Below are 15,116 nucleotides of genomic sequence, written 5' to 3' on the forward strand. Positions count from 1 at the left end.
AAGTGCCCTGTCTCCTAAATAAGGAGATCGGCGCTATAATGTAGATAACAGTGGTCCTAGTAATAGAGGCTGTCACCACATAAAAAAATGTCCTGTCTCCTATATAAGGAGATCGGCGCTAGAATGTAGATAACAGTGGTCCTAGTAATAAAGAGGCTGTCACCACATTATAAGTGTCCTGTCTCCTATATAAGGAGATCGGCGCTATAATGTAGATAACAGTGGTCCTAGTAATAAAGAGGCTGTCACCAGATTATAAGTGCCCTGTCTCCTATATAAGGAGATCGGCGCTATAATGTAGATAACAGTGGTCCTAGTAATAAAGAGGCTGTCACCACATTATAAGTGTCCTGTCTCCTATATAAGGAGATGGGCGCTATAATGTAGATAACAGTGGTCCTAGTAATAAAGAGGCTGTCACCACATTATAAGTGTCCTGTCTCCTATATAAGGAGATCAGCGCTATAATGTAGATAACAGTGGTCCTAGTAATAAAGAGGCTCTGTCACCACATTATAAGTGCACTATCTTGTACATGATGTGATTAGCACTGTAATGTAGATAACAGTGGTCCTAGTAATAAAGAGGCTGTCACCAGATTATAAGAGTCCTGTCTCCTATATAAGGAGATCGGCGCTATAATGTAGATAACAGTGGTCCTAATAATAAAGAGGCTGTCACCACATTATAAGAGTCCTGTCTCCTATATAAGGTGATCAGCGCTATAATGTAGATAACAGTGGCCCTAGTAATAAAGAGGCTGTCACCACATTATAAGTGTCCTGTCTCCTATATAAGGGGATCGGCGCTATAATGTAGATAACAGTGGTCCTAGTAATAGAGGCTGTCACCACATAAAAAAATGTCCTGTCTCCTATATAAGGAGATCGGCGCTATAATGTAGATAACAGTGGTCCTAGTAATAAAGAGGCTGTCACCAGATTATAAGTGCCCTGTCTCCTATATAAGGAGATCGGCGCTATAATGTAGATAACAGTGGTCCTAGTAATAAAGAGGCTGTCACCAGATTATAAGTGCCCTGTCTCCTATATAAGGAGATCGGCGCTATAATGTAGATAACAGTGGCCCTAGTAATAAAGAGGCTGTCACCACATTATAAGTGTCCTGTCTCCTATATAAGGTGATCAGCGCTATAATGTAGATAACAGTGGTCCTAGTAATAAAGAGGCTGTCACCACATAAGTGCCCTGTCTCCTATATAAGGGGATTGGTGCTATAATGTAGGTAACAGTGGTCCTAGTAATAGAGGCTGTCACCACATTAAAAATGTCCTGTCTCCTATATAAGGAGATCGGCGCTATAATGTAGATAACAGTGGTCCTAGTAATAAAGAGGCTGTCACCACATTATAAGTGTCCTGTCTCCTATATAAGGGGATCGGCGCTATAATGTAGATAACAGTGGTCCTAATAATAAAGAGGCTGTCACCACATTATAAGTGCCCTGTCTCCTATATAAGGAGATCGGCGCTATAATGTAGATAACAGTGGTCCTAGTAATAAAGAGGCTGTCACCACATTATAAGTGTCCTGTCTCCTATATAAGGAGATCAGCGCTATAATGTAGATAACAGTGGTCCTAGTAATAAAGAGGCTCTGTCACCACATTATAAGTGCACTATCTTGTACATGATGTGATCAGCACTGTAATGTAGATAACAGTGGTCCTAGTAATAAAGAGGCTGTCACCACATTATAAGTGTCCTGTCTCCTATATAAGGGGATCGGCGCTATAATGTAGATAACAGTGGTCCTAGTAATAGAGGCTGTCACCACATAAAAAAATGTCCTGTCTCCTATATAAGGAGATCGGCGCTAGAATGTAGATAACAGTGGTCCTAGTAATAAAGAGGCTGTCACCACATTATAAGTGTCCTGTCTCCTATATAAGGAGATCGGCGCTATAATGTAGATAACAGTGGTCCTAGTAATAAAGAGGCTGTCACCAGATTATAAGTGCCCTGTCTCCTATATAAGGAGATCGGCGCTATAATGTAGATAACAGTGGTCCTAGTAATAAAGAGGCTGTCACCACATTATAAGTGCCCTGTCTCCTATATAATGTGACCGGTGCTGTAATGTAGATAACAGTGGTCCTAGTAATAAAGAGGCTGTCACCACATTATAAGTGCCCTGTCTCCTAAATAAGGAGATCGGCGCTATAATGTAGATAACAGTGGTCCTAGTAATAAAGAGGCTGTCACCACATTATAAGTGCCCTGTCTCCTATATAAGGAGATCGGCGCTATAATGTAGATAACAGTGGTCCTAGTAATAAAGAGGCTGTCACCACATTATAAGTGTCCTGTCTCCTATATAAGGAGATGGGCGCTATAATGTAGATAACAGTGGTCCTAGTAATAAAGAGGCTGTCACCACATTATAAGTGTCCTGTCTCCTATATAAGGAGATCAGCGCTATAATGTAGATAACAGTGGTCCTAGTAATAAAGAGGCTCTGTCACCACATTATAAGTGCACTATCTTGTACATGATGTGATTAGCACTGTAATGTAGATAACAGTGGTCCTAGTAATAAAGAGGCTGTCACCAGATTATAAGAGTCCTGTCTCCTATATAAGGAGATCGGCGCTATAATGTAGATAACAGTGGTCCTAATAATAAAGAGGCTGTCACCACATTATAAGAGTCCTGTCTCCTATATAAGGTGATCAGCGCTATAATGTAGATAACAGTGGCCCTAGTAATAAAGAGGCTGTCACCACATTATAAGTGTCCTGTCTCCTATATAAGGGGATCGGCGCTATAATTTAGATAACAGTGGTCCTAGTAATAGAGGCTGTCACCACATAAAAAATGTCCTGTCTCCTATATAAGGAGATCGGCGCTATAATGTAGATAACAGTGGTCCTAGTAATAAAGAGGCTGTCACCAGATTATAAGTGCCCTGTCTCCTATATAAGGAGATCGGCGCTATAATGTAGATAACAGTGGCCCTAGTAATAAAGAGGCTGTCACCACATTATAAGTGTCCTGTCTCCTATATAAGGTGATCAGCGCTATAATGTAGATAACAGTGGTCCTAGTAATAAAGAGGCTGTCACCACATAAGTGCCCTGTCTCCTATATAAGGGGATTGGTGCTATAATGTAGGTAACAGTGGTCCTAGTAATAGAGGCTGTCACCACATTAAAAATGTCCTGTCTCCTATATAAGGAGATCGGCGCTATAATGTAGATAACAGTGGTCCTAGTAATAAAGAGGCTGTCACCACATTATAAGTGTCCTGTCTCCTATATAAGGGGATCGGCGCTATAATGTAGATAACAGTGGTCCTAATAATAAAGAGGCTGTCACCACATTATAAGTGCCCTGTCTCCTATATAAGGAGATCGGCGCTATAATGTAGATAACAGTGGTCCTAGTAATAAAGAGGCTGTCACCACATTATAAGTGTCCTGTCTCCTATATAAGGAGATCAGCGCTATAATGTAGATAACAGTGGTCCTAGTAATAAAGAGGCTCTGTCACCACATTATAAGTGCACTATCTTGTACATGATGTGATCAGCACTGTAATGTAGATAACAGTGGTCCTAGTAATAAAGAGGCTGTCACCACATTATAAGAGTCCTGTCTCCTATATAAGGTGATCAGCGCTATAATGTAGATAACAGTGGCCCTAGTAATAAAGAGGCTGTCACCACATTATAAGTGTCCTGTCTCCTATATAAGGGGATCGGCGCTATAATGTAGATAACAGTGGTCCTAGTAATAGAGGCTGTCACCACATTAAAAATGTCCTGTCTCCTATATAAGGAGATCGGCGCTATAATGTAGATAACAGTGGTCCTAGTAATAAAGAGGCTGTCACCACATTATAAGTGTCCTGTCTCCTATATAAGGGGATCGGCGCTATAATGTAGATAACAGTGGTCCTAGTAATAGAGGCTGTCACCACATAAAAAAATGTCCTGTCTCCTATATAAGGAGATCGGCGCTAGAATGTAGATAACAGTGGTCCTAGTAATAAAGAGGCTGTCACCACATTATAAGTGTCCTGTCTCCTATATAAGGAGATCGGCGCTATAATGTAGATAACAGTGGTCCTAGTAATAAAGAGGCTGTCACCAGATTATAAGTGCCCTGTCTCCTATATAAGGAGATCGGCGCTATAATGTAGATAACAGTGGTCCTAGTAATAAAGAGGCTGTCACCACATTATAAGTGTCCTGTCTCCTATATAAGTGGATCAGCGCTATAATGTAGATAACAGTGGTCCTAGTAATAGAGGCTGTCACCACATAAAAAAATGTCCTGTCTCCTTTATAAGGAGATCGGCGCTAGAATGTAGATAACAGTGGTCCTAGTAATAAAGAGGCTGTCACCACATTATAAGTGCCCTGTCTCCTATATAATGTGATCGGTGCTGTAATGTAGATAACAGTGGTCCTAGTAATAGAGGCTGTCATCACATTATAACTGCCCTGTCTCCTATATAAGGAGATCGGCGCTATAATGTAGATAACAGTGGTCCTAGTAATAAAGAGGCTGTCACCACATTATAAGTGCCCTGTCTCCTATATGATGTGATCGGTGCTGTAATGTAGATAACAGTGGTCCTAGTAATAAAGAGGCTGTCACCACATTATAACTGCCCTGTCTCCTATATAAGGGGATCGGCGCTATAATGTAGGTGACAGTAATGCTTTTTATTTAGAAAAACTATCTATTTTAAACCACTTTATGAGCGATTTTAACTTTATGCTAATGAGTTGCTTAATGCCCAAGTGGGCGTGTTTTACTTTAGACCAAGTGGGCGTTGTACAGAGGAGTGTATGACGCTGACCAATCAGCATCATGCACTTCTCCCCATTCATTTACACTGCACATAGCGATATAGTTCTATCACTATGTGCAGCCACATACACAAGTGTCCTGACAATGAATATACATCACTACCAGCCTGGACGTCATGTGTATTCACAATCCTGACACTTCTGAATCTTTTCTGTGAGATTCCAGCAAGGCAAGCGTAATCTCGTTTGAAATGACAGGTTACATCGTAATCTCGCGACATTACGCTTGCCTTGCTGTAAATCTCACAGAAAAGAAGTGTCAGGATTGTGAATACACATGACGTCCAGGCTGGCAGTGATGTATATTCATTGTCAGGACACTGCAGTAATGTTAGTGTATGTGGCTGGACATAGTGATAGAACTATATTGCTATGTGCAGTGTAAATGAATGGAGAGGAGTGCAGGACGCTGATTGGTCACTGATTGGTCAGGAAGGTCAAAAGTGGCCAGGGGTTAAAGGGTAACTAAACTTTAAAAAAAAGGATGTGACATATCAGAAGTTTTAAACGGTGGGGGTCCGAGCACTGGGACCCCCACCGATCGCTAAAACGAAGAGGCAGAAGTGCTCGAGTGAGCGACGTTCCGCTTTCTTTCTGAGCAGCTTACCTGGATTTCCGAAGAAACAAAGCAGAAAAAGCTGTCTGCCGCTTCATTTCAGCGATGGGTGGGGGTCTCAGTGCTCGGACCCCCACCCATCAAAACTTCTGACGTCACACACTATGTAAATACATTGTTTTTACATAACTGGAATTTTATAACGCCAGAATCGCTGACTTTTGGTCCCCGTCTCCACACAAAATGGAATAAAAAGCAATGAATGAGTCTCATGTACCCCAAAATAGCACCGCGCGCCCCGCAGACAATGAGCCCTCACACCGCTCATCGACGAGAAAATAAAACAAGTTATGGCTGTCACAATATGGCGTGCCACATAACATTTTTGTAAAAAGTAGTAAAATATTTTAAAAAACAATATAAATTTAGTCTCGCCGTAATCGTATTGACCCGCAGAATAAAATAAGCCGGCGTTTTGACTGCACAGCGAACGCCGTAAAAACAAAACCCAAAAAACAATGGAGGAATCCGTTTTTTCCCCATTCCATCCCGCAAAAAAAATTCTTTCCAGTTTTCCAGAACATTATATGGAAGAATAAATGGTGCCGTGAAAAACGACAACTCGTCCCGCAAAAATGAAGCACTTCTACGGCTATAGAGACGGGAAAATAAAAAGATGGGGAGGAAAAAGCCCAAATAAAAGATGGCTGCGGATTGAAGGGGTCATTAAGGGGTTAAAGTCTCCCGGTACAAGCTGTTTCCATATCAGCTATGCGAGAAGTGGAAGCCGCAGGCTTCAAAAGGGACATGTAGGCCGCCGTTGCTGGGGCGACACAAAGCGCTGCACGTGACCAGTGACGCAGCGGGGACGCAGCAGGCGCACTGGGCGTGTGCGCAGACTTCCGGTTACGTCACGAATTCTCCTCCAAGACCGAAGCACCGGGAGAGCTATGAACCGGAGAGACCGAGCGGAGATGACGGGGCAGAACGAGTGACAGGAGCCGTCGCGCGGAGAACACAGTGAAGCCGCCGTGTAGACTGACTGACCGTGGTGGAGCCGCCCTGTGGGGCGCCAGAGGCAGGTGAGGTGTCACTACAGCACAATGGACTGCTGACAATAACATGTCCTGTATACCGGGGACGCGACGTCACATGTCGGGGTGTATCACTGTGTGCCCCCCCCGGGTGAGGCGTGGCCTTATTAACCCTTCATGGAGAGATGGGAAATTGGTGGATTATAGGATTGTGACCTTATTAATATAAACCGTCCATGGTCATGTGACTGCGGCCTGGTCATGTGACTCGCCGGTACAATGTTTTATTAGGGGTAAACACCAAAAAATTGGGGCAGAATTCCCCCCCCTAGTCGGTTGGCATAAAACACCCGTTTTTCTGATGCTGCCTGATTGGTTGCTAAGGTGACTGTTGCTAACCAAACGAGGCAACGACCTTGTTCCCCATAGGATACATTTCATCCGGCCTGAACTGGAGCAACCAATCAGAACGCAGCTTTCATTTTATAAACTGCTCTGGAAAAATTAAAAGCCGAGCTCTGATTGGTTGCTATAGGACAGTTTCTTGTCTATGGACATTGACACTTCTCGTCGCTGCGGTCGTGCCGCCAGGAGGAGGGGGGGGGGGGGCGGCGGCGACTAACGATCAGACACAAGTCCTATGCAGTAAAGTTGCAAAAAAGGGTCAAAAGTCACAATTTCAGTTGCACGGAGTGACTACTGGGTCTTTTACGCCACACTTGCCCCTTTTCAAAAAGAAGGTAATGGCTTCCAGAAAGGAGGCGGGGCCGCTGTGGGCCAACAGATTTATTAGAATTGACACCAGTTCCTAATTGGCGTAGATTTCACTCTGCCGTACTCCACCCCCCCCATCAGACTACTTTCAGGCTCTAAGTGCCAGTCGTGGCTTCTAAACGTACTGATGCCGGCCAGGACCTTGCATGACCCGAAGAGGAGCGGTGAGGTAAGCACCGATTATTGTTTTATAGTCTTCGTATATCTGCCCCAAAGACTTGTTGGAGACCCCATGAGGAGCGGCGCTGGAGCGGCAGGAGGATTTAACAGGTGACTGATGTGACTTTATTACATGTTCTGCTGCTAGGTTTTTCTTACCCTTGGTCGAGCAAATGAGAATTGTATCTGTTTCGGAGGTGAGCGCGGGGCTTTCACGCGGCTGGACGTATGTAGGGCCTAAGAACTTGAAAGCCGTAATAAGAATTCCTTTCACTGGAGCGAAGGAGCTCGGCAGAAACGGTTGACCCCCGCCTGGGACCATCCTACGTCCTTCATTAAACTGTTACCGCAGGCCAGAGAACATGCTACCACTACGTGTGCTTTACACCACTCCAGCAGACGCTTGGCATTGTGCATACTGATGTCCGGCTTGTCACAGGTCCATCCGCCCTACCGTCGTGTGATTCGTAATGGAGGCCTTAAAGGGGTTTCAAAATTCAGAACCATTTTAGCGCCACTGGTCATCCTACACTGACGTGTCGTCCAATGTCCGCATAGGGAGAGGGACCCTTCCTGGCCTGTCCACCCTGTAGAAGACACCCCAGTATAGCAGAGTTTGGGCTGATGATGGATCTGCAAGGCAATCGCAGGAAAGGTCCAGATAATAATCATGTAGAAGTCTAGTTGGTTATGGAAAAAGTGAGAAGACCCATTCCAGAAATCAGGGGGTCCTTTTAGAGAATCGAACCTTTACTTCTTGGCCCAGAAGTTCTGAGATATCGTCTTCCTTCCAACTCGGAATGTCTTCAAATTTTGGGTCAATTCAGTAGAAAAAAACTTTATTGCACTGGCCGGTATGAACGAGCAGGTCTACCAATTCTGCCAGAGTCTCGTCCATCCAGCAAATCCAAGACGTCTTCGGAACAGGAAATGTAAGACCTTTTCTTTCGTCCACCTGCTGCGTGTGTTTCTTGGGATGGACTCTCCTAGCCCTGGAATCGGAGACCAGCCTGTGCCTGTTGTACTGTTGGGCTCTGTTCACACTGGCGTCTCGGCTTCCTGTTTTCTGACAGATTTCATTTTTGAAAGAGAAGCCGCGAGCCTGACTTTATGGTGCAGGATCGCAGTTTAGGACCGGTGGCATAGTGGTGACATGGGCACAAAAGCTGTTCCCGCAGCACCACCTGTTGGGAGGACAGCGGTGATGGACAGCCGGCCTGCTGATGCAATGGCCGGGATCGGTAATCACTCACTGGCGATCACATCATCTAAGTGCTCACTGTTAAATATGGCAGCCGGAGGCCTGAGAGACGCCCGTAGCTGCCATATGTAGATGCCTGTCAGGCTGTGACTAATCGGTACCGGTTACCTGTTTTTTTACGGACCGGCAATAATAATGTTAGGTAAATAAAGTTTAATAAGAGATAAATCTATTCCTATGGCGCAATGTCTGATGTATAGGCACACGTTGCCCATAGGTGTCCATTGTAAAAAAAATCTAAATGATGAAATCCCTCGAGTAGGCTATTGTATGCAGCCAAATAGAAGGAATTCCAGCCCCACGAATGATGAGGGGGGTCTCTGTCTCCCTCTGTCTGTTAGATACTAAGATATATGTACCCCAAAATATGGTTATTCAATAATACAACTCGGCCTGCAGAAAAACAAAGTTATGGGAGATCAAAGAAAAATGTCCTGAATGCCAAAAAATTGTCTACGTCCTTAATGACCGCCCACGCCCCTCTACACGGTGGTCATTAAAGGTACTTACGCCACAGTCTGAACACCGCCAGTCTCCTGCTGTAAGGGCTGGCCCCCGCTGTCAATAGCGCCCTCAGCTTCCAAATGGCTTCAGAGGGAGGAGGCTCCTCGGTCACGCCATCAGGACCCCTGCCGTTGCCTATGGAGATCAAAAAAATCAGATGTATGTACCCCAAAATGGGTCAAATTGAAAAGCACAGGTCGTCCCGCAAAAAAACAGCCCTCATAACGCTAGATTGGGCGAATAATAAGGATTGTACGGCTCTTAGACCCGCGGACACAAACCACTCCTTTTGAAAGTTTTTATTGTGCAAAAAGTAAAAACGATGTCAATTTGGTATCGTCGTAGCGACCCGCAGAATAAAGTTGTTTACACCACACCGTAACCCGTGAGACTCAAAAGAACAGCAGATTTTAATTTTTTTTTATCACCCCTCCCCCTCCCCCCCCCCCCCCCCCACCACACACACACACACACAAAATACTATTTCCACAAAAAACAAGTCCTCACACGGCCATGTCTACGGAAAATATATAGAAAAGAAAGATATGTCTTCTGAAATGCGACGATCAATTAAAACTGAAATAGACTGGTCACTACTTCTCGCTTAAAGCGGCTGGTCGGTGGCGCAGTCATGGAGGATACGTCCTGGAATTCATCACCCATTTACCAGTCCTGAAGAATTACAGGGTTTCCTCTCAAGAAGATAACCCTGTTTTTAGAACTTATTAAGCCGGATAGGTCCTACTTATTTTGCTTATTTGTTTCTTAAAGGGGTTGTCAAGAATTAACAAAACAAAAACACAGCGCACCTGTCCGTGGGTTGTCTGGTATCGCTGCTCAACTCCGATGAAGTGAATGGGGCTGAGCAGCAATACCCGTACACAACCTGTGGGTATTCCTTTTCCTGTCCTAGCTTCCAGAGTGGGCTGTCATGTCGGTAATGTTTGCCCCAAACCTTTGTATACTAATCTGTCAAGAAACATACTCTAAATTGACGAACACGTGTCGGTCTGCTCCTCTGTTCTCCGTATCTGTGTATCATTTTGTGTAGGTGTGTGACCGGGTGACCAGAAGTCTCTACTCTAGAATTCCAACATGGTGGCAACGTTCTATGCCCAGTTACAGAATCACATTGAACTAGTTTCAGATCAGTGAATGAAGTGTTACTATGAAATGTCCTGTACCTGCTAGTCACTACCACACATGACCGCTTCTAAATGTGGTGTTTTTTTCTCTTCTCTGGTAGCTTTTAACCGATCATTACACAGTTTGGATGAAGCCTCAGGGGTAAAAGCTTGTGCAACCATGAGCCGAGGCAAGCGTGACAGCAACTTCTCAGTCTTTGAAATAGGAGACTCCACATTTACGGTTCTGAAGCGCTACCAAAATCTGAAGCCTATCGGGTCTGGAGCACAAGGAATAGTCTGGTGAGGAAGCAAGCTACTTTATGTCCATTTTTTCTTTTTTTTTCTTTATCTGTGTATGTTAACTGGAAAACAATTCTATGCTAGTTCATCTGGGAGAAGGAGATAGCGAAATGGTGTGGTAAAGGGAAGCTGCCATGATGACTGACCCCTGTAATGTAGAGAAGTCTTCTGCCGCTACAGAGCAGTTCATTTTTGGAGCTACTGTTGGCTGACGGCCAAGTACTCCTGTCTTAATGTATGTAGCGTATTACTGCCATATGGAGAGAGGGATAAGCCACCAACATGCCCGATACTTGGCAGAGCCAAGGCCCCATTCGCCTAACATTATTGCCCTATGTTTATCATGTACCTTGGGAAAGCTCCCAACATACGTGATAAATGTGTTCATAAGACTCCATTATCCCGATCGAGACCACAAGAGTGTACTTTTGGTCTCTATTGGGCTGGCATACGTCGGTATAGTAGAGTACGCTATTCAATCCTGAGGGATCCCACAAAAAAAGTATACCACATGGTATACGGTTTTTACCATGAGAGCCTATACCTCGGAAGAGCTCCTGACATCACTGTCCATATATGGGCAGTGATGTAAGGGGCTTCTCCAGAGATTGAATTCCCAGCCAGAGTGCTGCTGTCGCTGGCTGGGGACTCCAAAGTTGCAAAGCTACTGACGTCACTATACATACGTGGACAGTGACGTCAAGAGCACAGCAGAGTCCCCGGGCAGAGCGCTAGTAGCTGCTCTGCCTGGGGAGTCCGCCTCTGTAACATCTCCTGATGTCACTGTCCATATATTGACAGTGACTTCAGGAGTTTTCCCAGAGCCAGTATTGGCGACACAAACTATGTATTCCCGATGTAGGCCTAAACGTGACGTAAATGGGGCCCAAGCTGTCTGGTCACGTGTGACAGCGTAGTCTCCACTGTCTGTTTCCAAGGACAATCCACATTTTTACTCCCAGCAGCTGCTGGCACTACAGTGCGCCAATGATGGCAGGAATATTACTTAATGCTGGGTCAAAGCCATGTGGCTGGCAGATAACACTAGGCGCACTGTTTGGCACGTTGGTTGGGAAGAGACTCTTGGCACTTTGGTCAACATTGTCCTTCACACTAGACCTACAAGGACTATATGTATTGTTTTTATTTTTTAACGCCCAAAATGATGGTGCTTCTTAAAATAAAAGTGACGACCTTTCTTTTGGCGGGTGTCTGGATGCTGAAACCCCTCCCACTGATCTCTATAATCAAGATGGCGCTGTGGTTTTCTCTCATGGAAAAAATGGGAACCATTGCTCTGTGTGCTATTGTGTAATAGACGTTTAGGACTGCTTCCTGCTGTCTTTACTGCAGCCTGAAAGCAGACCATATAAGAGCCTTGGTCCCACAGACGTCTGTAGTTTGTTGGGGGAATCAGATATCTTATGGCTTGCACGCTCGGTCTTATGATTGCTTCTTCCCATAGAAGTGTATTTGGATAATGATCACCTTCCAACATTCTCCTCTGTACCTTGTGCTGAATCCCCTCCTGTTACACGGAGTGGTTGTAATGGTGTTTTATGTTCTTCCTTTAGTGCTGCTTATGATGCTGTTCTTGATCGTCATGTTGCAATCAAAAAGCTCAGCCGGCCCTTCCAGAACCAAACACATGCGAAGAGGGCCTACCGGGAGCTGGTGCTCATGAAATGCGTCAATCATAAGAACGTGAGTCTATAGAGCAGGTGCAAGGGTTTTCAAGAGAGTCCTCTATGACTTGTTGTTTTTTTTAGTTTTCTTTTTTTTGGGGGGGGGGTTGTTTTTTTTTTAATTCTAACCATGGCAATAAATTGTTTACTGACCGTATTTTACGGATTATAAGACCAGTGTTATATAGCGTGTGCTTCTTGTGGGCCTGGCAGCAGTAGACCCGGATTGTTCATAAGCACTTTTCTTCTAGAGGATGGGGGCCTCACCCTAGACCACTGAGGATGGGGGCCTCACCCTAGACCACTGAGGATGGGGGCCTCACCCTAGACCACTGAGGACGGGGGCCTCACCCTAGACCACTGAGGACGGGGGGCCTCACCCTAGACCACTGAGGACGGGGGGCCTCACCCTAGACCACTGAGGACGGGGGGCCTCACCCTAGACCACTGAGGACGGGGGCCTCACCCTAGACCACTGAGGACGGGGGGCCTCACCCTAGACCACTGAGGACGGGGGGCCTCACCCTAGACCACTGAGGACGGGGGGCCTCACCCTAGACCACTGAGGACGGGGGCCTCACCCTAGACCACTGAGGACGGGGGCCTCACCCTAGACCACTGAGGACGGGGGCCTCACCCTAGACCACTGAGGACGGGGGCCTCACCCTAGACCACTGAGGACGGGGGCCTCACCCTAGACCACTGAGGACGGGGGGCCTCACCCTAGACCACGGAGGACGGGGGGCCTCACCCTAGACCACGGAGGACGGGGGGCCTCACCCTAGACCACGGAGGACGGGGGGGCCTCACCCTAGACCACGGAGGACGGGGGGGCCTCACCCTAGACCACGGAGGACGGGGGGGCCTCACCCTAGACCACGGAGGACGGGGGGGCCTCACCCTAGACCACGGAGGACGGGGGGGGCCTCACCCTAGACCACGGAGGACGGGGGGGCCTCACCCTAGACCACGGTGGACGGGGGGGCCTCACCCTAGACCACGGTGGACGGGGGGGCCTCACCCTAGACCACGGTGGACGGGGGGGCCTCACCCTAGACCACGGTGGACGGGGGGGCCTCACCCTAGACCACGGTGGACGGGGGGGGCCTCACCCTAGACCACGGTGGACGGGGGGGGCCTCACCCTAGACCACGGTGGACGGGGGGGCCTCACCCTAGACCACGGTGGACGGGGGGCCTCACCCTAGACCACAGTGGACGGGGGGGCCTCACCCTAGACCACGGTGGACGGGGGGGCCTCACCCTAGACCACGGTGGACGGGGGGCCCTCACCCTAGACCACGGTGGACGGGGGGGCCTCACCCTAGACCACGGTGGACGGGGGGGCCTCACCCTAGACCACGGTGGACGGGGGGGCCTCACCCTAGACCACGGTGGACGGGGGGGCCTCACCCTAGACCACGGTGGACGGGGGGGGGCCTCACCCTAGACCACGGTGGACGAGGGGGGGGGCCTCACCCTAGACCACGGAGGACGAGGGGGGGGCCTCACCCTAGACCACGGAGGACGAGGGGGGGGCCTCACCCTAGACCACGGAGGACGAGGGGGGGGGCCTCACCCTAGACCACGGAGGACGAGGGGGGGGCCTCACCCTAGACCACGGAGGACGAGGGGGGGGGGCCTCACCCTAGACCACGGAGGACGAGGGGGGGGCCTCACCCTAGACCACGGAGGACGAGGGGGGGGGCCTCACCCTAGACCACGGAGGACGAGGGGGGGGGCCTCACCCTAGACCACGGAGGACGAGGGGGGGGGCCTCACCCTAGACCACGGAGGACGAGGGGGGGGCCTCACCCTAGACCACGGAGGACGAGGGGGGGGCCTCACCCTAGACCACGGAGGACGAGGGGGGGGGCCTCACCCTAGACCACGGAGGACGAGGGGGGGGGCCTCACCCTAGACCACGGAGGGCGGGGGCATTATCCTATATCACCAGGTTCTTGGTTCGTGGGGTCTGTTTTTCTTTGTCTACTGTATAAACTTCCGTGTGTTTTCTAGTCCAGAATATTTTTTTCGTTCGCTCCATTATTTATATATATTTTTTTGGGTTCCAGATAATTGGACTTTTAAACGTCTTCACACCACAGAAATCGTTGGAGGAATTCCAGGACTTGTAAGTCGTCTCTGCCGGATAACGTCTCGTTACTTAACTGTTTGACTACCTGGTTATGGGGCGATGTCCTTTTTTCATTGACCATGTTGTATTGTGAATGATTACTCCCCCTCAGGTACATCGTGATGGAACTTATGGATGCCAATTTGTGCCAAGTTATACAGATGGAATTGGATCACGAGCGCATGTCCTACCTGCTTTACCAGATGCTCTGTGGCATTAAGCACTTACATTCTGCGGGCATCATCCACCGGGTGAGTCCGGCCAGTTTGATGTCTATTCTCCCAGAATTCTCTTGTGCCTATGGCATGGTCACCAGAACTTCTAATGAAGAGGTAGAAACCGTGGTGTCCAGCGTAACTGGTCAATGCACATTAACTCTTCCCATCCACCCCATATAAATCACGGGTTATTGTCCGCTTCCCATGTTACTCACCCTGCCGGAGCTTAGATGCTGCGTTCACTACTGACTTCGGCGTCCAAGTTGATAAACGCCCGGGATCATAGCTTATCTCTGATCCCGGCAGCTGCAGTGACTTACAGCCGACACACGTTGAGTATGGAGCAGGCTCGGCCTGTAAGCCCGCTACTTATTTCCCCATCTAAGGCCTCATGCACACGACCGTATTTTTTCCCACCCGTAAATACTGGCGTAAATATGGGTCCGGTGTCACACGTATTCCACCCGTTTTGCACCAGTATTTACGAACCCGTGCCCGTAAATATGGGTCCGGTGTCACCCGTA

At 47.8% G+C, this 15,116-nt stretch overlaps 2 protein-coding genes across 5 annotated transcripts in view; one reads left to right on the top strand and one right to left on the bottom strand.

Annotated features, from left to right (window-relative positions):
• The window catches only part of FTSJ3 (FtsJ RNA 2'-O-methyltransferase 3), a 319,479-nt gene that overhangs the window by 144,099 nt on the left and 160,264 nt on the right, over positions 1-15,116 (bottom strand). The window lies entirely within an intron of this gene.
• LOC142663557 (mitogen-activated protein kinase 8) overlaps positions 6,239-15,116 on the top strand; it is a 35,910-nt gene continuing 27,032 nt past the window's right edge. The window contains exons 1-5 of one of the 4 annotated variants that reach the window (XM_075842303.1): positions 6,239-6,476; positions 10,373-10,553; positions 12,128-12,257; positions 14,313-14,371; positions 14,487-14,625. In XM_075842303.1, coding sequence (XP_075698418.1) covers positions 10,432-10,553; positions 12,128-12,257; positions 14,313-14,371; positions 14,487-14,625 — 450 coding nt within the window. In that variant the 5' untranslated portion in view covers positions 6,239-6,476; positions 10,373-10,431. The remainder of the gene's footprint in view (positions 6,477-10,372; positions 10,554-12,127; positions 12,258-14,312; positions 14,372-14,486; positions 14,626-15,116) is intronic. The other 3 variants (XM_075842301.1, XM_075842299.1, XM_075842302.1) reach the window with 3 other exon arrangements.

Source organism: Rhinoderma darwinii, chromosome 11 (assembly GCF_050947455.1).
Source record: "Rhinoderma darwinii isolate aRhiDar2 chromosome 11, aRhiDar2.hap1, whole genome shotgun sequence".
NCBI classification, from domain to species: Eukaryota; Metazoa; Chordata; class Amphibia; order Anura; family Rhinodermatidae; genus Rhinoderma; species Rhinoderma darwinii.